The 27,858-nt window shown below is 40.8% G+C and overlaps 1 protein-coding gene across 2 annotated transcripts; it reads left to right on the forward strand.

Annotated features, from left to right (window-relative positions):
* Positions 1–1,387: 1,387 nt before the first annotated feature.
* SAXO1 (stabilizer of axonemal microtubules 1) lies at positions 1,388–26,239 on the forward strand. Of its 2 annotated transcripts, XM_039866723.1 has the most exons (3): positions 1,388–1,572; positions 10,826–11,028; positions 24,707–25,862. In XM_039866723.1, the coding sequence occupies exons 1-3, from the start codon at positions 1,550–1,552 to the stop codon at positions 25,708–25,710; spliced, it is 1,230 nt and encodes a 409-aa protein (XP_039722657.1). In that variant the 5' UTR covers positions 1,388–1,549; the 3' UTR covers positions 25,711–25,862. The 2 variants fall into 2 exon arrangements, with proteins under 2 accessions (XP_039722657.1, XP_039722586.1); XM_039866652.1 differs by lacking the exon at positions 1,388–1,572 and having other exon boundaries at positions 10,717–11,028; positions 24,707–26,239.
* The last annotated feature ends 1,619 nt before the right edge of the window (positions 26,240–27,858 follow it).

Below are 27,858 nucleotides of genomic sequence, written 5' to 3' on the forward strand. Positions count from 1 at the left end.
AACTTATTAACGGGAGCAGCATCCCAATTGCTGCCTGGAAAATAGCTTTAGATTAGAAGAGTGATGAGTTCTCTGTATGTCTGTTTCTCTTCCGCTTTCTTTCTCTCTCTCTCCCTCCTCCCCTATGCGCTGCCCTGCAGTGCTACGTATTTTAGTTTCTATAATTAAAATCAGTTCAGTGTGAAAAATTTTACAATAATTTTATGCCATTGCTTGATAAAACTACGTTGGGAGTCGCTAATGAAGTTTTGGCAATGTGCTGGTGTCTGATAACTAGAGTCGCCCCGACTTGTTTGTAAGGATTGTATGTGGGCGCAGACATAATTGGTACACTCCTTAGTTTTCAAGAGCTCAAATAGCTGCCCTTTGTCCAGCAGTAAGTGAAATAATAAGGTTCACTTATTACTGTGCATGTAAAATGGAAAAACTCACTATAAAGTATAACTGCAAATGATTACTAATCACCTACTGTATAATGAATCATAGAGTTTGTTTAATCATTCATTTATATACTCAGTCATTTTTGTTCAATAGATGTTTACTGAATGCCTCCCGTGTGCCAGGCAGGATATAAAGTTCTAGGGATATAGCAGTAAATAAGATAGAGAAGGTCCTGAGCTTGATAGATGAGACAGACAATAAACATGCCAATTACAGATAACAATAAGTGATGAGAAAGGCATACACAATGATGAGAGAAACTGTGAGAGAGAGGAGATGGTGTGGTGTGTACTTTAGGTATGAGATGATTAGTGGAAGTCTTTTCAAGGAGGCAACAATTGCAGTGAGCTCTGAAAAAATAACGGCGCCAGACTTCCAAAGTGAAAATGGTTTCATGTAGTCAGTGGCATTTAGTATACTGAGAATCGAATTTGTTCTGCTATGTGATGCCACTCATGTGCAAGGACGATATTCTGAGTTGACCTAGGAACCAATGAGGAACAACAGTAGTCTGGTCCTAGAGCACAGCCTTGGAGCACCCTGTCAGGTATTCAGCTCTTAATTTTTTGGTGATTGGGAGGTCTCAGGGGAGGGTCTGGAGCAGCTGAATTGTTACCCAGAGAGCTTGGGGGCCACAACCATTTTCCTATTATGGTAGGGAAGTATTTAAGAAGCAGTATGACATGTGCAATAGCTAAACATCAGCCATGTTTGTGTGTAATTTTGCAGTCCAAAGAATTTTAACAATTAACCGATTGCAGTTACAGATCATTTAAACGATTCTGGCTACTTTACCTAGTTCAGTAGAGAAAAGGAAGAATTAAATTCCTGTTTTTAGTGCTCACAGTCATGATTTTGTTAGTCTGGGTCACATTTTGAGGAGGTAGCATTATCAAAATGGATATATTCTTCCCAAGAAGTTAGTAAACCCAACTTCATGTGTTTTTATAGGCGGCATCACTGTCCACATCTCCCTACGAAGATCTACGATACAACAGAGAAACCATGTCTTCTCTCCGAATATACCGAGAACTACCCTCTCTATCACTCTTACCTGCCCAGAGATTCCTTCAAGCCCAAGCTGGAGTACCAGAAAGGGTCCATCCCAATGGAAGGCCTGACCACATCGAGGTGAGAGCAATATCGTGAATATATGAATATTACATTATTGGAGTGATGTACGGTACTAACGTATAACATTAATGTAATAATGTGCAACATTGCATTAATGTGCACTATCAACGTGTGCTATTAATGCCTTAATGCTAATCTGCTATATCTCTGAAAGGAAATCCTGCAATTATTAGCCTGTTTGGTTTTTCCCAGTTTCCTCTTAAAAGATTTGATTGACGAAAAAGAAAGGATTCTTATTTGATGAGTCCCCTTCCTCTCCTTCCTTCCTTCCTTTCCTTCCTTCCTCTTCCTTCCTTCCCTTCCTTCCTTCCCTCCTCCCCTCCTCTCCATCCTTTTACATTTTATTTATTTATTTTTTCCCTCCCCTCTGGTAAGAATATTTCCTTTTAAATTACTCTTGCTTTATAAACTCTGATTCTTTAGATCCAGTTCTGTGCAGAGATCGAACCACCTGGCTTAGTGCATTTGGGTGGCAGAGGTACCTGTATTGAGGGGCTGGGAGAAAATGATCAAGCTCAGGATTGTTCTATATGTTGCAAGACTCTAATAGAATCTGCCACTGACAGCTCAGTGACTTCCAGGTGGTAAACTGTGACTGGTGACCCGTGACTGGTGACCCAGTGGAGTAGAAACATCTTTGAGTGCAGTTGGGCAGTGTGTCAGATAGTATACCTTAATCTCCAGATGAGACCAGAAAGATGGACACGTTCTTTGCTTGCAATGTTCCTCATCCCTACAAGGCAGGATTGCTGTGAAGCGCATTATAGGTACGCAAAACCTGGTAAATTTTCTTCCTATTGCTTCTCCTGTGCCTCATAATTCTGTGCTTTTCTAGTATAGGTCCCAGATGACCCAGGCTAAGCAGAACATCTCCAATTCATTCCGCCCCCAGGTTACTCCTAGGAAATGCCTGGAAACATCCTCTGTTGAGATTGTGGGCTGGAGGCGTGAAGTGTTCCTACTAAAAGGTGCTGTTTTCTAGATCCAAAGGAAGAAGCTCATGTCTGAGTTATGAGGGAGAAATGAAATCAAGGGATTCCTGAGCTTGGCGGGAACCTTTGAGTGGGGCAGCTTGACAATGAGAGGGCCTTTCTGATGCTTTCTTTAAATCAGGTCACTTTTATGCTAAGCAGTTTTCTTAAATGATTTGGTTTAACACGAGGTTTCTGGGTCTTGGTTCATGAAAAAATTGTCATTTATGCAACCTGTTTTTCAACCTATTATTAAACAATATGAACCTTAAAGTTTGGGCTTCATTTTACCAAGAAAAGCATTCTTAGTTTCTAAGAGCCTAAAAACCACAACAAGGATGTGGACCTTTTAAGAGCATTGCTTTTTCTTTTAAGAAACCATGGTCAACACTAATGAAAAATCCTTGGCATATGCATAAGAGACATGCCGTTGGTAGAAAAGGATAAGAGCCGTGTTGAGGAATGGCTTCCAAATATCGTGTGTAGCTTCTAGATGCTGGTCTTCTCATCTCATTATACCCAGTTCGCAGGAAATCAAGGATTCCTTGTGAATGTAAAGTACAGCACAGCTTCAGATATTGTTATATTAGGGATCTGTTTCCTGTCTTGAAATACAGAAGAGGGTTTTTGAAGGTTGGGTGTTGAGGAATGCTTTTTGTTTGTTGCCCACAAGCTTAGGAGAATGAGAATAAACCCATCCTCTGGGGCACCAGCCCTGCTTTGTCACCTGGCTCTGAGCACCACCCCTACCAGATGCAGCCCCACATGCCCTTCTGCCCCGCTGATGGTGCTTTGCAAAACAAAAACTTCCCCTCTGACCTGTCCTAAATTATTCTTGCCTCTTGTCACTTACAACAATAAACATGTCACCCAGAAGGTCTCTCTGTCCTTGCCAGAGCCAGACTAACAATATCATTCATGTCAAGATGCGGCCAAAGTGGAGGAATGCAGAAACTGAAAGAATTTCCAAAACAAGTTGTTAATGATCATAGGAGCTTTAAAAAGAAAAAGTAGTGGGATCGAGGTTACCCATGGGAAGGATAAAGAGCACAAATACTTCTCTCTTCATTTTTCTTTCCTTCCTCAGAAAGAGAACTAAGGAGAAAATGAGTAGAGGGTACCTTCTCTCCTCTGTACCTCAGTTTCATCATTTCTCAAGCCTGTGCCTGCCAGGCTGGACACTAGTGTTCACAGACTGAGAAAAGAACTATGTCCTTATCAGGATGAATTTTTTTTTCGCTATCAAAAGGTTAATTATAAACTTTTTAAAAGTTTCATATTTTTATTTCTTTTTCAGTTATAGTTGACATACAATATATTAGTTTCAGATGTACAACACAGTGATTAGACATTTATATAACTTACGAAGTGATCATCCTTATAAATCCAGTAGCCATCTGACACCATACATAGTTATTCCAATACTACTGACTATATTCCCTATGCTATACTCTGCATCTCCATGACTATTTTGATAACTATCAATTTGTACTTTTTAATCCCCTCCCCTCTTCATACATCTCCCCGCCCCCAATCTGGCAACCATCAAAATGCTTTCTGTATCTATGAGCTCGTTTCTGTTTTGTTTGTTTATCCTGTTCTGTAGATTCCACATATAAGTGAAACCACAGGGCATTTGTTTTTCTCTTTCTGACTTATTCCACTCAGCACAATACCCTCTAGGTCTATCCATGTTGTTGCAGATGTCAAGATTTCATTCGTTTTATGGCAGAATAATATTCCATTGTATATATGTACCATCTTTTCTTTATCCATTCATCCACCGATGGACATTCAGATTGCCTCCATATCTTGGCTATTGTAAATAATGCTGAAATGAACATATGGATTCACATTTCCCTTTGAAGTAGTATTTTGGGTTTGTTTGAATAACTACCCAGAAGTGGGATTACTGGGTCCTTCTTTGTTTCTTGTTATAGCCTTTGTTTTAAAGTCTACTTTGTCTGGTTTAATATTGCTATCCCAGTTTTTTGTTGCCGTCATTTCCATTTTCATGAAATATCTTTTTCCATCCCTTTACTTTCAGTCTGTGTTTGCCTTTCGATTTGAAGTGAGTCTCTTGTAGGCAGCACATGTAAAGATTTTGTTTTCTAGGATGAATTTTTTTTTGACACTTCAATGAGCTTTTAGTGAGATAAATTAACAGAAATCAAGGTTTTACCAACCATCTTTTCTGTACCTTATAAATGCAGCAGAGATTCTGGTCTATATATATGTATAAAACTATTCCCTATCAGGAAATGTAGAGAAGCTGTCATTTGGGTTCCCCATCCGAGGCTTTTGAGGGAAGGGATGGGTCAGCCCTGTGTATGCACACCCTGGTATATGCATGGATTATCACTCCTCTGCCCTTAGAACCCTTATTACCAGAATGTCCTCCCCACTTTCCTGTCTGAAGGCTGACCTGGCTTGGTTTCTGAGGTTGGACGTGGGACTGCCACCTGCTGCATGATAGTCATGTGGCCCAGGGCTTGGCTAGGTTTGGTGATTAAGGCCAGACACAAAAAACACCTGGTTTCTGGAAAGGTTATCATCCCAGCATGAGGCACGATTAGAGCTGCACACAACTCTTACTGACTGTAAATCTTGGGGATTTACAGCGGGTGCCATGAGGGGGAATGCTTGTAATTTTCAGCCCTTTTTAGTATGAAACCGTTTCTTGCAGCCCTTGGTAAATCTTTCATGTAGGATCTGCCTTTAGTTCAGATAGACCTGAGATCACTTTATGAGTAAGAGGTTTGTACTTCAAGCCTCATTTCCCCTTAGGCATGTCACTCTGTAAAACACTTGGGCCCCATTTTGTGACATTATTTCTGTTTGCGAAACCAGATGCCTTAAGATGGGCAAAGTGGATAGCCTCAGAGGAAAGAGAGGAGTCCTCAAGATGGTGTTAGACCTTTATTCTAAATGGAGTGGGACCATGGGCAGGGGGCACTGGAGATGGCATGTGTGGGGAAGATGGAGTCAGGTTCTGTCTGGATGAGTTTAGCTGAAAGGCAATGGCAGAGTTGGCAGCACAGATTGCTTCATTTATTGACAAGACTTATGGGTAAACTGAGGAGATGGAGGGAGGGAAGAACTAAAAGAGAGGGCATTTGGTATCCTCACCGAAAGACAGGAAAGAAGCCAGAAAGTTGGTAGTGGGCTTGAATTTTACACATTTTCTGTTAAAGTATGTACCTGGCTTCTTTAATCAGAGCTATATCCCAGAGAATATACTTACTCCCTTATGTATACTAGGCCTGAGAATTAAAGAAGGTATGCAGAAATAGGTCTTAGCAATTTCAGAGCCTTTGATGTTGTATGTCTTTGATTAAATTTGGGGACAGTTTGGCCATTACTTTTTCAAGTATTTATTTTTTTCTGTCTCTGTCATTTCTTTTCCTCAATCTTTTATTTCTCTTTTCTTTAGATTGAATAGTTTCTATTCATCTATCTTAAAGTTTACTGAGTCTTTCTCCCATCTCCATTCTTGTATTAAGCCCATCCCATGAACGTTTTATTTCAGATAATTGTGTTAAATTTGGTTCTTTTTATCATGTTTCTGTTTCTCTTCTGTGGTTTCCTTTTAATTCATTATGACCCTATTTTGCTTTTGTAATTGAGCATAGTTAAAATAGCTGCTTTAATTCTTATATCTGGGTCTTCTTGGGGTTGGTCTTCCTGATTTTTTTTTTTTTCTTGAGAGAGGGACACGTGTATGTAGGCCAAGTAATTTTGGACTGACCCTGTACATTGTTAATGTTGTGTTGTGGAGACTGGGCTTTTCTACATTCCTCTAAGGATTCTTTTTTCTTTTTTAAAGCAAATGGAAGGTAACTTGTTTGGACTGAAAATGCCAACTCTGTGTCTTGGGTGGCAGCTCAAATCTCAGTTCAGCTCTTTATTTTTAGCATGGTTGCTTGAAGTCTATCTTATGCATGTGAGATCGGCCAGAGATTTGGGGCCAGTTGCTATACAGTATCTGAGGCTTCTTGTCTCTGGTTCTCTCCTTTCCAGGATTCCTCCTTCACTTTCCGGCACCTGTGGTTGCCTCAAAACTTGGTCCTCTGGTTCTTCAGTCAAGAAAGATGGAAGGTGTTCTATTTACATTTTAGCTGGCTCACCTAGTACTGACTGGAACCTGCCTTCAGACTGGAAGCTTTGAAACAAAATGGAAACTTACACAGAGACTCACCCAGTGCCATTCCCTTCTTCCACCTGTTGGCTCTGCTCCAGAACCTGCCTATCTTGGTTGCTATCTTTAGTGCTCACAGGTAGTTGTTTTTATATTTTGTCCAGAGTTTATATGAAGCAGTGACAGATGTTAGCCTCAGCTTTAGTGGGGGTTGAGGAGATAAGATTCTAGATCAGGAGACAAGTACTATGTAACCTGAATCCTGGAGGCAGGTACTTGGAATCCTGTCTATCACAGTGAAGATGAGGAGGGCTCAGTCTGTCCTTATCAAGACTGGGTACATGAATCAAGCCCTTTGAATCAGCCTAGAGATCTTTCTCAATGTGCTGGGATGGGATCCCCAGTCTGCCTGTGATGACATAGTGGTTTCCTTAGAGGATGCCTTTTAACTCTGGGAAATTGTAGGATTATGTGTGGAAATAATGAAATCAAATATACATGACAGACAAAGAGCCAAACCCCATCGAAGAGATTGAGAGAGAGAGGACCAATCTAAGGAGTATCTCAGAAGTCAAGGGAGGGAGAGAGTTTTTTCAAAACGAGTGAGAAGATGGATACTATTAAGATGGTACCAGAGGACCTGACTGGGTTTGGACACAAGGTGGTACTTTGCAGGCCTCGGATAGAGCAAGGAAGGAGTAGAGTCAGATTTGATGAGTGAAGCATGAGTGGGCGGGGAGGAAGGCAAGTCTGTATCTGTAGATAACACTTTCTAGAAGAGAGAAAGGGAGGAGAGAGAACTGGTGGGGAGTGGACTCCAGTAAAGGTTGTATCATATATATTTTTTTCCTTTAAAATTGAGAAAGACTGGAGCAAGTTTAAATATGTACAGAAAGGAGCCAGCAGGAGGAAAAGGTTAAACCACAGACTAGGAGATGGTCCATAGATGAGGTTCCTGAGAAAGAAGGGATTTAGAGTATGGGTGAAGAGACTGGTTTTGGACAAGACGAAGAACTCTTCTTAAAATGAATTCCATTTAGTATGATTGATTAATTGGGCACACTAACAAATTTTGAAGTTTTTATAGATAAACATTAGCAATAGGTTTTTAAAAAAAGTATCACATGGCCCCTTTATCACTGTGAAATCTTTATTTCCTACGTCTAGGCTCCCAGAGTTAGTTGGCCATTATGTTGTTGTTCTTTTGTCAGATTCTTGTCAAACACCTTTCTTTAGCTTTGCCTAATGATTGGAAGTCAAGTTGTTATGACTTGCCCAGCAGGGCCACTTTAACCTTTACTTAACTTGGAGTTTAACTCTTGGCCTTCCTTACTATATAACTTTTACGGCTATGCACCTAAAAGAAACTTAACATCTTTGACCAATTTTTTCCTTGGTTCATAGTCACAATGGGCACAGGGACTAGGAAATATAACACAGGAAGAGAGGGGAGTGTTCTTAAAAAAAAAATGCTACTAAATTTGAGCAATTTCTGGGAAGGATAAAACAGACTTTTCTTTTATGCGAACTTAAAGGCCGTAAGATTATATGAGATCGGGGACATGCAGTTACATTGTGGTTTCTCTGAATGTTCTCAACATAAAAAAATAATGAGAAAACACATAAATTTTGATTAAATTCACTCCTAAGCCACAATAAATATTTTTGGGTGGAGTATAGGCGAATTAAATTTTAAATTAAAAATTTTCCTCTCTTCAGAAATAGATCATTTCCACCTCCTCAAGATCATTTACCTTAGTTATAGCTGATTAGTGTATTCAACAATGGATGTACTTTTACAGTGGAACTTCAGTTTTGTACTGGAGAGGGAGATTCGATTAACAATTTTTTTCCGTAAACATGGTGAGCAAAAATTTTGCTGCATCAGCTTTTGTCTTTGAGTAACCTACTTCAGGATAGTCCATGAACTGGTGAGTTTGGTCGTGGGCATTTATCTGTTCTTTTCCTGTAGAAACAGCAGGAGATAGGGGCGTTAAGCATGCGTTAATGATCAGAGAACTTGGCAGCCCTTGATGGAAGATTCTCACAGTATCTCTGAGGGGAAGTTGGTTCCCTCAGTAGGAGTCCCAGCAGAAGAAGATGTTATAGCCTGTGTGCAGGGTCCCCGAGCATGGCAGGCCCATGACTGGAAAGCATTCCTGGCTGCTCTGGGGTGGGGAGGGCTTGGGGTAGAGATGGCTTGGGCATTCAACTTTGTTCCTTATGGATTGCCCACGGTGTCTCCTGATCCTCCTCCTTGGAAATGAGAGAGCTGAATGAATCTTTGGATAGCCATCGATGAGCATGGGTTTATGTGGGGGTGTATGGTCTCAGATTGCCTCCAAACCCCTCTCCATCCTTTCCGGAGTGACGAGAGCTCATCTTCCCTTGGGAGCACTCCCCTGAGAACATACACTTTCTGACAAAAGCCCCCTTGTAGTTAATGAGTTTCAGATAGGGTTTTCTGGAAATTTCCATTCTTTTTTGTCGCCTAGGGCCCCCACTCCTAATTTACTGCTGCTGTCGGTTTACTATTAAGCAGACACTGTCGTGAGGTACACAAATTAGGGTGGAAGTAAGGAAGTGACCCTTGGGTTCTTGTTTAGCCTGCTTCTTCTATAAGCCACATTTTATTCACCATGGGCTTCTAGAGGCCTGGGGTCACTCAGCTGCCTCTTGCTGTTTGCCAACATGGGGCCCTTGGGAAGGCAGTCCAGGCTGAAGACCCTGTAACTGCTGCCGAGATATATTTTTAAATCTACCCAGAGGGCGTTACTGGGAGTTCAACTGTAGCATCTCCCGTTTCCTTCTTAGAACCCTAGAGAGACTAATTCTCCTGCCTCCTAACTCCATCCCCCCATCCTACCAAGCATTTCAGACCTTGGTTTGGGTTTATTGACAACCATGCGTATAATTCATGCAAGACAGGTTACAGTGGAGCGTGTTACCTTTGCCAGTCAAGCATGGCTCAGTAATGCTGCTCCAGATTTCGGCTGGGAAGTAAGTTTTATTGGTGTTTGTGCCTGATGTTTTCCTTGTCCGGAAACCTCCCCATTCCCTTGGTGAGGCTGTTTTGGCAAGCATTATCAGGGAAAATCTACCTTCCCCTTGTCCAGTTTAATAAATGGATTCCAGGATAAAACAGGCTGTTGTGTAAAGCAGAAGCCCTTGGGGGGAAATGTTTGCTTAAGAGAGTCTGCGTTAGAAGCGGCAAGTCGAGATTGCCCCAGTGGGCACTGCAAGCCCAAGCCGAGCCCTGGTGTCGCCAGGCTGATTCTTTGGTGGTGGTGCAGTTAGCTTCCTGGCCTTTCTTTAACTGTGGGATGCTTTGGGGAGGGCGTGCTTCCTATTTAGTGAAGACCATTATGCTTTTTCTGTCCCATTGTTTTCATACTCCCTGAAATAATGGGGGCACTGATGCCATTTGCACTGTTCTTCCTTTCTGGCCTTTCTGTAAGGTCAGGTAGAGGAAGGAGATAAATATTAGCAGGAGAAGTTATTGGGAGCATGGAAAAGGAGGTGGTGGTACCCTAAAAATAGGAATTAGCTCCACGGTGAAGGGCTTTTGGGTAAGGAAGGCAGAATAGAAGCCTTCTCAGTGGTCCAGTGTGGTTGGAGTGGAATGTGGGCCAAGCAGAGAGGTGGGAGATGCGCTTGGTTTTAAGGCCAGGGGCAGGTCCAGGAAAGCTTATAAACCACGCTAGAACGTTGGGATTTATCTGGAAGAGTTTTAAGCTGGGGAGTGAAATGATACAATTTTCATTTTAGAGGGCTTATTCTGGGGATTGAAGTAGAAGTGGCAGGAATGAAGCAGGAAGCACAGGTGGTAAGTTGTCACACGATCTAAGTGAGAAATGATCAGGATCTGAACCAAGGGAGAAAGACAGACTGATGAGGTGGAGGGGTCCTCTTGTCTGGACCTGTGAGTGGTGGATCCAGCATGACATCCAGGTGCCTGGTTTAGGTGAGAAGCAAGTGGTTGTGTCTTTTTTGAAAGTAGGAAACCGAGGAGGAAGAGCAGTTAGGGGGATGGAGTAGAAGATGACTTCTTAGCAAACATTTGTAGAATTGGGTTGACTGGAAACCATAAGCTTTATTCTGAGCCAAGGGCTCCAATGGCATGTACTTATTTTCCTTATAGGAGAGATTTTGGGCCTCACAAAGTGTTACCAGTGAAGATCCACCAGCCTGACCAGTTCATCCCAAGTGAAGAGAGTATGGATCTGCTCACGACGTATAAACAAGATTACAATCCCTATAGTGTCCGTCGAGTGGACCCCATCAAACCTCGGGACAGTAAATATCCATGTGATGACAAGATAGAGTGTCTGCCTACTTATAAAGGTGGGAGCATGCTTGAGGGGCAGGCTAGGGGAAGGATAGACTGAGCCTGTACGCAGGCCAGGTGATGTGTATTATGTGCACACCTCCTTAGTGCAGGGGTCAGGCACCTCCTGTGGGCCAAATCGGGCCTGCAGCCCATTATTGTACAACTGGAGAGCTAAGAATGGTTTTTAAACTTTGATTAAAAAAATTCAAAAGACTATTTCAGGACATGTGAAAAATTATGTAAAATTCGAAATTCAGTGTTCATAAGTATGTTTTGTTGGAACACAGCCATACTTGTTCATTTACGCATTATCTGTGGCTACTTTCATACTGCGGCAGCAGAGTAGCTATGACAGAGACCGTATGGCTTGAAAGGCCTAAGACACTTAATATCTTCCCTTCTCTAGAGAATATTTGCCAATGCCTGCCTTAGCTTGCTGTTGGGCTCCTATACTGGGGAAGCACTTAGATTGAGTGATTCGTTCATCCATTAAAAAATTATGGAAACATAACATACAGACAAAAACTTACAAATCATAATTTTACAGACCAATGAATTTTAACCGAACACACAGCATCCGGATCGAGAAATATAACATTGATCCTCCTATCCAGTCACCCTCCCCACCCAGGATAAAGCCATTTTGCTGACTTTAAATGACATAAATTAGTTTTGAATTTTATATAAATGGGGTTGATTCATTCTTTATTGAGCATCTACTACATCCCAGGTATGGTGTTAGGAACTGGAGGAAGCCTATTGACCTGCCATGACTTTAAAGTCCAGTAGGAAAGACAGGATATGAAGTCGTATGCGTAGTACAAACAATGTAGCAGTCACACTATGGAGCACAAGTCACAGGCTGAGACCACAGGAATGATAGGCACATTTATCAGTAACCCTTCTGCTTATGATGCGCATGGTTTCCCCAGATAATACATGCTGAACTGTTCATGTAACATGTTTGTGGATCTCTAAATGACTGTGATAATTGTTGTTTTTATGTTGTCAAGGGAAGGTGGGGAGGCTTGGGGAATGTAGGAATCTTCCCGAAGCCCTTCCAGGAGCTCTGAATCTATCATTCTGGAAGACTCTGCAAGTGGCTGAGCTTCTCTGCTTCCTCTAGGAACTGGGACTCAGGGCCAAACGGATGTGGGCCTCTCAGCAATCTGGTCTCTGTTCCGCCTTAACATTAGTGTTGTCCTTTTTCACTCTCCCCTAGCCACCTTCTGCCAGGCCACATTCTGGACATTATAATACCCCCAAATGGTTCCACCTTTTTGCACCCCAACATCCAGTCCTCTGCTTGCTCGCTTATCTACTCCCACCCTGACAACCCTTGGCCCCATTAGGACCTCCAGTCCACTGGTGCGTCAACCTTCCTTGTCACCATCAGCCCCTTTTGCGTCTGTCCCCCGTATGACCTCTTACATGTTATATCATTGTGGCCCATCTTTTTACTCCCTTTCTTCTGTCCCTTTGTTGGTCCTTCCTAGCAAAGCCCTAATTCCACCTTCTCCAAGTCTACACCTGGGCATATGCCTGAGCATATCTTCGGTCTGTCAGCTCTTATCCTTTTTTCCACAGAAAGGAACCAGGAGGTCTTTCAAAAATGGCAATTTGATCTGATCTCTTCTCTGCTTCAGACATCTCAAATAATTATTATAATTCTTAGGATAAAATTCCAAACCTTTACCAACTCCTCTGATGCCTTGCAGATTCTGATGCCTCTTCCCAGTGTCCCTCTGTTCTGCCACAAGGACCTTCTTTCAGTTCCTTTCCTCCATTTCTTTTCTGTATCGGGACATGTTGCACATGCTATTCCCTCTTTATAGACTCCTCCTCCCTTCCCCAGTCTAGCACTCATCCTTCAGTGAGCAGCAGATATATCATACCCTTCGAGGCCTTTCTAGACCTTCCCCCATGCTAGGCTAGACTCATCTTGCTAGATGCTCTAAGAGTGTCTTGTACTCCTTTGTTTTGTAATTCATTCGTCTCCTTGGCCAGTCTGTAAGCTCCAAGAGGGCAGGAGTCTTTCTTTCTCTTTGCTAGTTATTCCTAACAGGCGGGCACTGTAGTAGATGATTTACAAAGGTCTGTGGTGGGATGGCACTCTTACTTTCGAAGGGCTCACTCTCCCTTTTCCTCCAGTGTTTTCAGGAAGGCAAGAAATGGGGCACCGCGGACACTGTGCAGGCAGGAAGGAGGCACAAAGCTGGAGTGAGCCCTTACCTCTGATGGGGGAGGGAGTAGGTACTTCCAGCTACAAACACTCCTTTCCTCCACACCCTCCCTAGGGGCCCCCAGATTTATGAATTTTGCAGTAGTTAGAGGCTATTCAGATCAACTGCCTACTAAGCTCAGTTCCCCCTCCCCACTTTGTTCTAGGTGCAAAGAGAGGTCTGGGAGTGAGAAATGCTTCTCACTTACCTTATTGGTTGGTGAGGATGTAGCCCAACATTGTCACTTAAAGAAAAGTCCTCCCTATTTTTCCCAGCAAAATATTCCTCAGGATAAACACACAGGAAAAAACCAGTCTAATCCTTTAATCTCTCCCAGGTCCAGCTCTTCCATATTCTTTCTCTTTGCTAAAAGGTTACATCTAAAACTTCTCTCTGCAAACCAGAGAGTCGTATTCCATTGCTAAAATGGAATCATGGCTGAGTTTTTTCTATGGATGAAGTTAAAATTGAGAAAACCCATTCTTCATTTAAGAAAAGATTCTGGCACCTGTTCACTGCTTACCTATTTATACAGAATTAATGAACAAATACAAGTCAAGCATAAACAGAACTGCTCAGAACCAGGCACATACTTAGATGAGGGGAGGGAGGTCCTGGCTACATATGCACTTGGGGTTGGATTTCATAGTTCTTGTCTGAAATTTAGATTTAAAAACAAATCAATATGTATGCAAAGGAAACATTTGTAGATAGATTTGACCCATAGGTGCCAGTTTGCAACCTATGTGTCTTAATAGTTTTTTTGGAATAAATGCGTACTTACCACATTCTATTAATTTAAGTGATTTATTTGTTCCATTACAAATATATCCCTATGATATATAACGGCTTCCAAAACTGGGCCTTGAATGCCCAACATATATATTTTCAGCATTCAGCCCAGGGGGTGACATTACAAAGGTGTGTTTAGTGAGGAAATATATGAATGAATGGTTCTGGATCATTGTTTACAAGGACTCTGGGTGACACAGTTTGGCATTAGATTTACACAAATCCCCACTCAGATTTACTCTGTGGGTCCTAGCCAAGAGCAAGAGTAAAGCTTTGGAAGACCCACAACATTTACTCTGCCCTTAAGTCAGTCCTGTATAACCTCTTGCATGTGTGAGGAGCCACACCCTTGCCTTATCTCTTAGAGTATCACCTTTTGATTACTTGTTTGTCTCTTGTGGAAATTTGCTGCTTTAGTAAGTCTTTTCCATAGCAACCTTCATGGTTTTATGGCCATACGTTGATTCTACTTCCAAAGGAAAAGAAAAACAACCAAAGACCAAACTCATTAAAATGTGTGTTTCAGTGGGTGCCATTTATATTATATCTATATATTCCACTTACTATGGTTCTACAGGAAAAATATCCAGACTTTTCCCTTTCTATTCTTATGGTCAGCACCTCTGCTAGGGTCCAGAAAACCACCAGTAAAATATGCTCCAGCAGCATTTGGTTGTAATTTTGACATTTTCAAAACACTGTGCAATTAGGAAGATTGAGAGTGTAATTACTTGATGCTCAGCTTTAGGTTTGCTAGGTTTTTAAAAAAGACACATTATTGAAGGAATCCCTTTTAAAAGAGGTTCTTGCCAATTACCCACATGACACCCTGGCCCTGAAGGGCTTTACTGATGGCTTTTCATGCTTATGAATAGTTTGTCATGTAGAATTCTGAGGTTTTCAGGGTCTTGTGGAGGCTTTTTGTAATATAGCCTGGGTGGAGGAAGTTAGAAGTTTGGATAATAATGTGGTTTCGACTGTATTGTTGGGTATCAGAAATCACATGAGGCAACTTTCAGCTTAGGGACCTGTTTTCTTAACACTTCATCCATCACAAAAGAGGGCCTGAAATAGCCCTGTCCTACCCACCCCCACGAACCTTGAGGCAGTGTGTAGGCATCTACAGGTAGATGCCCCCATTTCAGTGAGGCCTGAAGTCTGACCAGGAAACATGTGGTTTATATTCAGCAAGATGGTTCCCTCTAAGGCCCCTTAATGCTTTCAAGATGTTGATAGAGCCATTAATGGCTCTTGGAGAAAGATTAGATTTTCAATTAAAATGAAGCCAATTTAAAATAAATAGTTGGTAGTATTATTAGCCTAAAATGAACTTAAGAGTGCCTGGGGGGTAGGGATGTCAGGACTTCTGGAGTGGTAGAGTGAGGAGTGTGGCAAATCCTCTGCTCCAAAAACAACAATAAAATTGGACAAAACAGTAAAAATTAACCATTTTAGGGCTCAGGAAATCAAAGGCATATAACAAATTGAGCAGCAGTTATTCAAGAAAAACTACTAAACCATAGTTATGAACAGTGGGAGTTTGTGGTGTTTTATCTTGGGGATTCCATCACCCCTCCCCTTCCCCCTCCCGCCCAGTTCCATCTGGGCAGGCTAGGCTGTGAAAAGCAGCAGTTTTGCTGCCAGAGAGGGCTGTCTTGATTTGGAGTAGAGTGCATACCCAGGGGGTTCAATAAAAGTAATAGCATTGTCAATGGAAAAAAAAATCAGGAAAGACAACTTCTGCAGCTAGTCTGAGGTTGTAGTACTATTTGGGGCAAAGAGCAGGCCAGTCAGAAATTTAGCAGGGAGATATAAGGAATAAAGACATAGTGGGTCTTGATAAGCTCATACATATTCCTGGTGGTTGGAAAGACTGTGCATATTGGCAAGGCACAGTGTATAGGCCGAAGATCAGAGACAGGGCCTAGTTATCTATTCATCTTCTCTAGCTGAATATGGTGCCTAGTACAAGTGTAGAGGAGACATGAGAAAGCTCAGCAGAAAATAAAAGCCTGGGCAGACTTGTACAATGCCTGACTTTTGACCGTGTTTCCCAACCCACACACAGATCCATTATCAAAGGGCAAAAGCCTTACTGGTTTAAGGTGCTTAAGCATAACTTATCAATCATTGGCTGATTACTAAACTATGCTTACACAGAGTGACTCTTAGGGATCTAGGCTTAATAATAAACAATTAAAAAAAAAACTGAGCAAAAATATCAGTGGCTACATACTGCAGGGGTGATAAGATTCTGTAGAATTAGTGCAGGCTGGTCGCTAAACAAACGGCGAAAACAACTCCCAGTGGGGGTTCTAAATCCAGAGTTGCTGCAGCATTTTATCTAAAGTATTGAGTTTTTGGCAAAAAATTAAGAGTCATGAAAGACAGGGAAGCGTGATCCATGAATAGGGAAAAAAGCAGTTAGTAGAAACTATGTATGAACTGGCCAAGCTGTTAGGCCTAGCAGACGAATATTTGGAAGCAGATATTATAAATATGTTTAAATAAAAACAAGAAACCATGTTTAAAGAAATAAAGGAAAGTGTGATAACAATTATCCGTCAATTAGAGAATACTTATAAAGGGAAGTCATAAGAAAGAATCAAATGAAAACTCAAAAGGATAATAACGAAAATAAGAAATTTATTAGAGAAGCTTAACACTGGTTTTGAACTTACAGAAGAAAGAATCCGTGAAAATTCAGATAGATCAATAGATATCTAATCTGAAGAACAGATAAAAATTAAGAAAAATGAACAGAAACTCAGAGACTTGTGTGATACCATCACCTGCACTGATGTACTCATAACAAGAACCCTCAGAAGGAGAAAAAAGGGGCAGAAAAATAATTGCCAAAATTTCTTAAATTTCATAAAAAATATTAATCGACATATCCAAGAAGCACAATCAAAATAGGATAAACACAAAGAGGTCCATACCTAGCTGTATAATAGTCAAACTATTGAAAGCCAAATATTCAGATTGAAGCAAAAAAACCCAACTTATCAGACACAGGGAAATGCAATAACAGCTAAGTTTTCATCAAAAACAGCGAAGGACTGAAGGAAGTGGGGATGCCATTCTAAGGATGAAAAGGAAACTATGAACTAAGAATTCTATAACTAATAAAAGTTTATGTTTCAAAAGCAGTGGAAAAATAAAAACATTCCCAGTTAAAGACTAGAAGAATTTCTAGCTAGTTGACTTGCCTTACAAGAAGCACTAAAGGAAGTCCTTGAGGCTGAAAGGAAATAATACCAAGTAGTAACAAATCCACAAAAAGAAGTAAAGCGCACTGGTAAAGTTAATTAGTAGGTAAATATATATCTTCTACTTTAATTTATAAGACAATCAAAGAACCAATAATTATAAAACTGTGGGGTTTACATTAGGAATGCAAAGTTGGTTTGACATCAGAAAATCAATTAATATACCACATTAATAAAGTAAAAGACTAAACCTTATGACTGATAGACACAGAGAAAGCATTCGACAAGATCTGATACCTATAAAAGCTCTCAACGAGCTAGGGATAGGAGGAAATTTCCTCAGTCTAATAAAGGGCACCCACAAAAAACTCTATAGCTGATATACTTAATATGGAAAAACTAAATGCTTTACCTTGGAGACTGAGAACATGTCTGCTCTCACCACTTCCATTCCACATTGTACTGGAGTTTCCAGCCAGTGCAATGATGCAGGAAAAACAAATGCACCTATATTAGAAAGGAAAAAGTAAAACTGTCTTTATTCTTAGACAACATGATCCTCTATGCAGATAAAACTAAGGAATCCACAAAAACTACTATAAGTAATACATGAATTCAGCAAAGTGTCAGTATTGAAGAGAAGTATGTAAAAACAAATGGTATTTCTGTATGTTACCATTGGCAATCTGAAATAAAATTAAGAAAACAGTTTACAATAGCCTCAAAATGAATAAAATACTTGGGATAATTTTTTTTTAAAGTGCAAGATTTGTATACTGTAAAACTACAAAACATTGCTGAAAGAATTTAATATTTAAATGGATGGTGAGACAGTCCATGTTCATGTATTGAAGACTCAGTACTGTGAAGAAGGGGTTTCTCCAAATTCATCTAAAGATTCAGTGTTATTCCTGTCAAAATCCTAGTAGGCTTTTAAAAAATATGAGTTTATAAGGTGCTTCTAATATTTATATATTAAGTTCAAATAAAAAATTTGTCTTTTGACAAATGGCGCTGGGACAATTGGGTATCCACATGCGAAAAAGATGAACTTAGACCTTTACCTCACACCACAGTCAAAAATTAACTCAAAAAAGAGACCTAAATGTGAAAGCTCAAACTAGAAATCTTTTTGACTAAGACATAGGGAAAAAAACTGGACTTTATAAAAATTCGCAACCTTGGTGTGTTTCAAAGGACACCTGTAAGAAAATGAGAAGATAAGTGACAAACTGGGAAAAAATATTTACAAAGCACATATTTGGTATAGGAATCGTATCCAGAATATGCAAGTAACTATTATAACTCAATAATAAGACAAACAATTTAAAAATTGGCAAATGATTTGAATAGACGTTTTACCAAAAAAAGAAATATGAATGGCTATTAAGCACATGTGGAGATACTAAAGATCACTAGTCATTAGGGAAATGTAAATTAAGCTACAATGAGATACCATTAAACACCCACCAGAATGTCTATAATTAAAAAAAATAACATAAGTGTTGAGGATTATAGAAATAATAACCTTTATGCATTACTGGTGGGAAAGTAAAATGGCATATTCACTTAGGAAAAGTTTTCACTATTTTAAAAAATTGAACATAGATTTACCATATAATTTAGTAATTCTACTTCTCAGTATCTACTCAAGAGAAATGAAAACATATCCACACAAAGACTTGTCCACAAATGTACACAGCAAAAAATTTTATAGTAGCCAAAAAGTGAAGCAATCCAAATGTCCATCAATTGATGAATGGATGAACAAAATTTGTTATATCCATATAATGTACTTCTACTGAACAATAAAAAAGTGAACTACTGATACATTCCACAATGGGGATGAACCTCAATTAACTTATGCTAAGTGAAAGAAGCCAAATGGAAAACAGCAATATGTGCTTTGTAAATATTTTTTCCCAGTTCGTCACTTATTGTGTGTCTGTTTATATGAAATGTCCAGAAGAGGCACATTTATAGAGAGCAAGAGCAGATTACTTGTTGGCTGGGGAAAGGAATGAAGACTGACTGCAAGTGGGCTTGATCAATATTTTGGGGGTGATCGAAGTGTTCTATAACTGGATTTTGGTTATGGTTGCACAATTCTGTAAAAATTAATGAATTGTTTATGAAAGACAGTGCATTTTATATTGTGAAGATTATATCTCAATAGAGCTGTTTAAAAGTGTGTCCACAAACTCCACTGGTGTTGGCTGCATATACCAAGGCTCCTGAGAAGCTGCTTTTGTTCTAACCCTTTTAAAGGTCTAAGCAAGAGAATTCCCTGTGGATTTAGAGGGTCTACTAGAGTCCCTATTGACTACTTTATTACTTCTTTTTTAATTTTTAGTTTGATACGATCATATGTTTTTTTTCCTTCATTTTGTTTATGTGGTGCATCACATTAAGTGATTTGTGGATATTGAAGCAAACTTGAATTCCAGGAATAAATCCCACTTGATCATGGTGTATGTTTTTTTAAATGTATTGCTGAGTTTGGTTTGCTATTATTTAGTTGAAGATTTTTACATCTATGTTCATCAGTGATAATGGCCTGTAATTTTTTTTTTTGTAATATGTTTGTCTGGTTTTGGTATTAGGGTAATGCAGGCTTCATAAAATGAGTTTGAAAGCCTGCTCTCCTCTTCAATTTTTTGGAATAGTTTAAGAAGGATAGGTATTACTTCTTCAAATATCTGGTAAAATTCACCTGTGAAACCATCTGGTCCAGAGTTTTTGTTTGTTGGAAGTTTTTTGATTACTGATTTAATTTTGTTAGTAGTTATCGGTCTGTTCAGATTTTCTGTTTCTTCCTGATTCAGTGCTGGAAGATTGTATGTTTCTAGAAATTTATCTTTTTTCTTCCAGATTGTCCAATTTGTTGGCATATACTTGTTTGTAATATTTTCTTATAATCCTTTGTATACCTGTAGTGTTGGTTATTACTTTCATTTCTGATTTCATTTGGGCCCTCTCTTTTTTTCTTGAATCTGGCTCAAGGTTTATCAATTTTTTATCTTTTCAAAGAACGAATTCTTGGTTTCATTGATCTTGTCTGTTTTTATAGACTTTTTTTTAAAATTTCTGCTCTGAGCTTTATTATTTTCTTCTACTCACTTTGGACTTAGTTTTTGCTTTACATTTTCCAGTTCCTTTAGTTATGTTAGATTGTTTAAGATTTTTCTTGTTTCTTGAGACAGACCTGTATTGCTGTAAAGTTCCCTCTTAGAACTGCTTTGGCTTCATCCCATAGATTTGGGGTTGTTGTGTTTTTACTTTCATTTCTCAAGATATCTTTTGATTTCTTCTTTGATCTCATTGTTAACCCATTCATTGTTTAGTAGCATGTCATTTAGCTTCCAGGTGTCTGTATGATTTTCAGTTTTCTCTTTGTAATTGATTTCTAGTTTCGTACCATAACCATCAGAGAAGATAATTAATATGATTTCAGTCCTCTTAAATTTATTGAGAATTGTTTTGCAACCTAACATGTGGTCATTCTGGAAAATTTTCAATGTGTTTGGATTCCTTTTGCTTTATTCCTTGTATATCTCTTGTAGGATTTTGGTTTGTGGTTACCATGTGCTTCCTATATACCAAGCTGTTTATAGCAGTCTATTTTAAGTTTATAGTCGCCAAGTTCAAACACATTCTAAAATCATTACAATTTTTACTAACCCCCTCCACATTTATGTTTTTGTCATGATTTTTTACTACTTTTGTGTATGTGTTTGTGTGTATCCCTTAATTTATTGTAATTACACATGATCTTCCTACTTTTACATTTTAACCTTTGTACTAGCTTTATAGTTGGTTGATCTACTGCTTTTACTAAGTGTTTGCCTTTGTCAGAATTTTTTCCCCTATATATTCTTATTTATATTTTTGATCTTAAAGAAGTCCCTTTAATAGTTCTTGTAATACTGGTTTAATGGCAATGAACTCCTTAACTTTTTCTTGTCTGGAAAACTCTTTATTTTTCCTTCAATTTTAAATGATAACCTTGTCATGTAAGGTAACCTTGGTTGTAGGTCTTTGCCTTTTATCACTTTAAATATTTCATGCCAATCCCTTCTGGTGTGCAAAGTTTCTGTTAAGAAATCAGCTGATCAACTTATGGGAGCTTGCCTGTACGTAACTAACTGGTTTTCTCTTGCTGCCTTTAAGATTCTCTCTTTGTCTTTACCCTTTGACATTTTAATTATGATGTGTCTCGGTGTGGGTCCCTTTGGGTTCATCTTGTTTGGGACTCTATCTACTTCCTGGATTTGTATGTCTGTTTCCTTTGCCAGGTTAGGGAAGTTTTCAGTCATCATTTCTTTAAATAGGTGTTCGATCCTTTGCTCTCTTCTTCTGGTACCATTAGGATGCTAATGTTGGTGTGCTTTATGTTGTCCCAGAGGTCCCTTAAACTATTCTCATTTTTAATAATTTTTTCTTTATGTTGTTCCGATTGAGTGTCTTTTGCTACCTTGTCTTCCAGATTGCTGATTTGATCCTCTGTTTCATCTCATCTCCTGTTTATTTTTTTTAGCGTATTCTTCATTTGTTTTTTATTTTCTATCTCTTTGTTGAATTTCTCATTAAGTTCATTCTTTTCTCAGTTTATTGAGTTTCCTTACAATCAATATTTTGAACTCTGTATCTGGTAGATTACTTGCCTTAATTTCATTTAGTTCTTTTTGTGTAATTTCGTCAAGTTCTTTTATTCGGGACGTGTTTCTTTGTCTCTTCCTTTTGGCTGACTCCCTGTGTTTCTGATAGGTAAATCTGCTATGTCTCCCAGTCTTGGCATAGTGCCATATGTAGTAGTGTCCTGTGGGGTCTTCCCGTTTACCTGAGCTGGGTGTTCCAGGGGTGTCCTTTGTGTGGGTCGTGTGTGCCCTCCTGTTTTAGTTGAGTCTTAATTGCTGTTGGCATATCAGTGGGTGGGATTGACCATAGGCCAATTGGCTGTGTGGGCTGGCTCTGAGTACAGTGGATGAGCTGTTGTGCAGGGGCTGATCCCATAGAGTAGGAATTGCTTTAGTAGGGCTCTGGTGCCAGGCTAGTCTGCCCTTCAGGTGTGGCATTTGTGAAGCTAGTTGAGTGGTACTCTAGTGTGGTCTAAAGCTGACCACTGGGTGTAGTGGTCCTGGAGCTTCTTGGGAGGGGTTCTGATTCAGGCCAAGTTCAGCTATCGCTTGTGCCTGCTTGGTGCCTCCTGGTGGAAGCTGCAAAGTTATCTGCAGTTGTTGCTTCTTCTGCTTCAGTTGGAGGCACTTGTGAGAGGCTATGCTGTGAACTGGTGCCAAGCTTGGGACCATTTGGTGGGCACCACAATGTGAGCTGAGGCTAGCTACTGCTTGTGTCGAACTTTTGGCCGCTTAGTTGAAGCTGTGTTCCAAAACAACACTGGCTACAGCTTGTCGTGCTTGGGGCCACCTAATAGAAGTTATAATGCAAGTTGAGACCAGTCGCTGCTTATGCTGGGTGGGGGGTGGCTTAGCAAGAGGTACAAAGCATGCCAAGGCAAGTTGCTGCAAGTTTGAGGATTCTAGGCCTTTGAGAGGTTTTAGGAAAGTCTTCAGCAGCTCTACATCTCCCTCGGATGCAGTCCGTACTGGTTTTCACACTCAGTTGTTATGGGGACTCCTCTCCCTGGCACTAGAGCCCCACCTGGGGAACCAAGTGTGGAGCTGGGATCCCTTACTTGTCAGGGGAGACCTCCACAGCTGAGATATCCCTCTCATTTCTTAACTCATTTCTTAACACTATGAGTGTGGGACCTGCCCGTTCTGTGTCTGTACCACTCCTACCAAGCTTCTTTATATCCTGAGTCTTCAGGTGGATCACAATGATGGTCGTTCTATAATTTCTTTGTAATTTTGATTGGGAAGATGCGAGCACAGTGTTTACCTACTCTGCCACCTTGACCAGAAGTTCCATGTTGGCTACTTTAGATCTGGTAGTTGATGGGCTCAATGGAGACAATGTAGAACTTGGACTTGGGCCAAGTATATGGAAAGAATGGCAGAAATTTTGAGGTGTTTGAATGGCATGGTTTTCTGTCCCACTTTTCTCACCTGGATTTCCAGTCTCAAAGCTGCTTTGAGGATCTGTGTTGAAGTTGCTTTGAAAGCCCCTGTAGTGATGTCTGAAGACAACACATGCTCCTCAAGATGCATGCGGCTATGTCTGGGGAAGATTTTCCTTGGGCGCAGGCCTCCTGTTTTCTTGGCTACACTAGTCCCACAGCAGAGATTCCTCTTAAATAGACATCTCTTAGATATAGCTGGCCAATTCTTTTTCATTGTTTAAACATTTTGAAATTCTTCTGCAAATCTTCCCTGTTTGTTAGAGTGAAAGTTAAAGACCAAAAATCCCTATGATCTAGAAATGTAGCACTCCTAACTGTGATATAGGCTGTCAGAAGAGCATAGTTTTGAGTCTACTATGTGGTTTAAATTCCAACTTAGCCCTGCGACTCCTTAGCCCTGTGACTTTTGGTCAAGTATCTTAGTCTCCCTGAGTTTTGATTTTGGAAATCTATAAGATGGAGACAGTCATACCCATTACAAAAGGTGATTGTGAAGGTGAAACAAAATTGGGTATAGAAAGCCCTGAGCACAATTGACTAGCACATAGTATTCCTTAATTGTCAGAAGCAGGTAATAGAATAAGTCAGAGCATAGATTCTGGATGGATTTACACCTATGCTTTTCTTCTTCTAGCCATGTGACCTTGAACAAGTTCCTTTTTTCTGTGCCTCTGTTTCTACATCTGTAAAATGGACATATTGATGGTACCCACCTCATTAGGGCTGTCTTAAGATTAAAAGAGTTAACATAGAAAGCATTTAGAGTACTGCCTATCATGTAATCAGCTCTATGCAAGAGGCTGCTGCCATTCTCTCTAATATGATGCCCTATTCCCTTGGAGCAGCATGTTTGATTTATGTTGATTAGATATATGAGTTATAGGGACACAGCAAGTACCCCATAGGCACCAGGGAGGTCTGGTTGGTCAGGCTGGCAGTCCACTAGTGATGGGTCGTGAATCTCCAGACTCACTACACCACATGCATCTTCTCAGTCACTCTGTGCTGATTCAGAGAGGGCACCTTCCCCATAGAGGATGGAACTGTTCTTGGATTAGGGTAAGCCAGTGGTTAGACAACTCTACGGGGATCAATTCCCTGAATCTTCCCATGGCTGTGGAACCTCTAAATTTCCTTTGTGCAGCATTGTAGGATGTGATGAGACTCCTGTAAATTCATCTCTTTTGCATGGTAACTCTCAAATACCGTAAAGTTGAAACATCAAGCTCTTGGTTGAAGTGGTGGCAGGGATTCCACTCTATTCCTCCTTTTTCTCAAGGAACACCTCTCTGGAGACTGGCTGATGAATTTGGAAGCTCTTTGGAATACATTCAGGTTGAGTGAATTGAGTGATAAGTAATTACCACTTCTGCTTTATTTTCAGCTGATTATTTACCCTGGAACCAACCAAGACGAGAGCTACTTCGTCCAGTACACAACTACCGGCCAGCATCAACCAGGTTTGATAGTAGAACCACGCACCAGGATGATTACTCCATAAAGGGCCTAGTGAACACCATGAGCTGTAAACCTCCAGCTATGCCCAAGCTCTGTAACATCCCCTTGGAGGATCTGACCAACTACAAGATGGCCTACGTGGCCCACCCTATGGAGAAGCGCTTTGTGTATGAGGCAGAGAAGTTCAAACCCTGTGAAATCCCCTTTGAAAACCTCACCACCCACAGACAGTCCTACCGGGGCCTAATGGGGGAGCCAGCCAAAAGCTTGAAACCACCAGCCAGGACCTGTGGGCAAGACATGCCTTTCTCTAACACTACTGAGTTTCGAGATAAGTACCAAGCTTGGCCAACGCCCCAGATGTTCTCCAAAGCTCCCATCCTCTACGTCCCTCCTGAAGAAAAGATGGACCTTATGACAACAGTGCAGGCCCATTACACATATCCTAAGGGTGCCCCAGCTCAGTCCTACCGACCAGTGCACTGTGTCAAGAAGGGTGATCGTTTTGAAAGCTCCACTACCACCAAGGACGACTATAAGCGGTGGGCCAGCATGCGCACAGAGCCTATCAAGCCCATTCCCCAGCTGAACCTTCCCATTGAGCCCTTGGACTGCCTGACCACCACCCGGGCCCACTATGTGCCCCACCCACCCATCAGTACCAAAAGCTGTAAGCCCCCCTGGTCTGGCCCCCGAGGAAATATCCCTGTGGAGGGCCAGACCACATACACCATCAGCTTTACTCCTAAGGATATAGGTAGGTGCCTGGCTTCATACTCTGAGCCCCCTGGCTACATCTTTGAAGAAACAGATGCTTTGGGGCACAGGATATACAGGCCGATTTCCCAGACAGTTTCTCGGCGGAACAGCCCTTTTTCTGTAGGTGATTCAGAAAAACCCAACCAGCAGGAGTTGGCAGTGTCAGCTTGATTTTTAAAAGTTATTTAGAAATTGTACAATTCTTTTAAAAGCAGACAATTGAAATTTATTCATTGGACAAAAAAGAATTCCCCAAAATGTAAAAAAAAAAAAAAAATCTTCATCAGAATTTCCAGGACACTTGAATAAAATGAGAATCACTTGACTCAAGGAAAATGACACGTAGTCACTGGCTAATTACCCACCTTAACTCTCCCCCTCTGCTGTCTTTCCCTTTTTGGTCCCTTACCTTGTGCTTATGGAATCACAGCTGGTCTCTATGAGGTTTTCTCTGAACCGGATATATTCGTTGTTCATTGTATGAATCGACATTATAATTAACCCTTGCCAAATATGAAGTGCCAAAGAATAAACTTGATTTCGGGGGGATTGAATCTGCAGGTCTGTGTGTTCACTCCCACACACTGTCTATGCAGAGAGCAGGCTGTGTTCCTTGGAACCTTTGAGGAAATTTAAGATTAAAGTCCCCATTGCATTTCAGTCTTGGTGGGAGTGCCTTGTGCCCAACCTGAAGTCTTGTTTTGGGTTCTTTCTGCCTAGGGCTGCTTCACAGAGTGTCTTTCTACTTCTTCACGTCATGATATACCAGCAAGAACAGTGCCTGATGGGGCATGGGTCTTTCTAGTTATAGGAGATAGCAATCCCATGGGAGCATGGACTCGCCAGACCTCTCTTACCCTTAAATCATGCAGGCTGTGATTCCAGAGAAAGGAGGTGGGAAAAGGGACCCAGGCAACCAAGCACTTGGCAGTTGGCCCCTGGGCTGTTTTACCAGAGCCTGGAGAAAATGTCTCCATGCTGGCCTGGTCCCTGGAAAGGCTGGACCTCCTTGTCCTAAATTATAACTGTGATTAGGCCTATAACAAAGCTTGACATAGTGGTGATCTGGACTCTGTCCTGGTAAAAGGGCTGGAGATTTCTCTTTTAGGTCTAAGGGCTCACCAAGTTTGGTTCTAAGGCTAAGTAATCTAGAGATTATTTGAAATTAAGCAGAATCAAGGAAGGACTCTTTGTTCAAGGAGGCCTATACCAGGGGCGGATAGGCTCATGATCAGAGTGAGCATCTCACAGAAAGATGCAGATGGACATCTGGAACACCCATCTCTCTCTCTCTCTCTCTCTCTCTCTCTCTCTCTCTCTCTCTCTCTCCTCTCTCTCTCTCTCTCTCTTTCTCTCTCTCTCCTCTCTCTCTCTCCTCTCTCTCTCCTCCTATATCTCTCTCTCTCCTCTCTCCTCTCTCTCCTCTCTCTCCTCTCTCTCTCCTATCTCTCTACTCTCTCTCTCACATCCTTGGAAATTAAAATATACTCCATGGTCTCAGAGAGCTTAGGATCATGCTAGAGGGAAGAGAAAATTTCCGCTCAAGTTCAGAGACTTGGGGTTAGGCTTAGCGCCTGGTTCATGAGTGAGAAAACTGGATCTCTTATCCGGGGCTCAGTCTTTCCACAGCTCTCACCTACTTTTGCCAGACCACTCAGATCCCCACCCTGGTAGCCTCACCATGAGGTTAGTTTTTGTCACTGATTTGGAATCTACATTATTTAATCTTCTTTTTGGTTATATGGGGTCTGGATACCTGCCCTTATGAGGCAGAGAGGCTCAGAGAGATTATGCACCTTGCCTAAGGTCACAGAGCTTGGAACACCAAGGTCAAGACTGAAACCTGTGTCTTCTGATTCAAGATCTAGTGCTCTTCTCACCACACCGGGCACCTCCTCTCTGCTGTGTCTCAGAACTTACGGCTCCATAAGCCACATCAAACCACATTCTCTTTGAACTCCTTCCTGGAGTCCATTAAGCTAAAGGAAATCACTAAGGAAGGTAGGTTTTATTATTTTGTCTCATAATTTTTTACAAATCAACGAAGTATTGGAACTTGATTTGAAAAGCCAAATAGTGCTATAACGCTTATAAAAAATTCAGCAATCTCTGATGCCCCAGCCCCTTGGCCGCCTCCATTATCACTTCCCCCAGAGAACAACTTAAAATTATTTGATCTGTTTCTAATATTTTCTTCTATTTCTAAATAATATGCATATACTATTGACTCATCAAGTTTAAATGTGGCCTATTTTGGTTAATTAGGAGTTTTAGTTCTCTTACATTACCCCCTTCTCTCTCCCTTCTCAGAATGGTTAT

The sequence above is a fragment of the Pteropus medius genome, unplaced genomic scaffold, assembly GCF_902729225.1.
Source record: "Pteropus medius unplaced genomic scaffold, Ma_sr-lr_union100, whole genome shotgun sequence".
Classification (NCBI taxonomy): Eukaryota; Metazoa; Chordata; class Mammalia; order Chiroptera; family Pteropodidae; genus Pteropus; species Pteropus medius.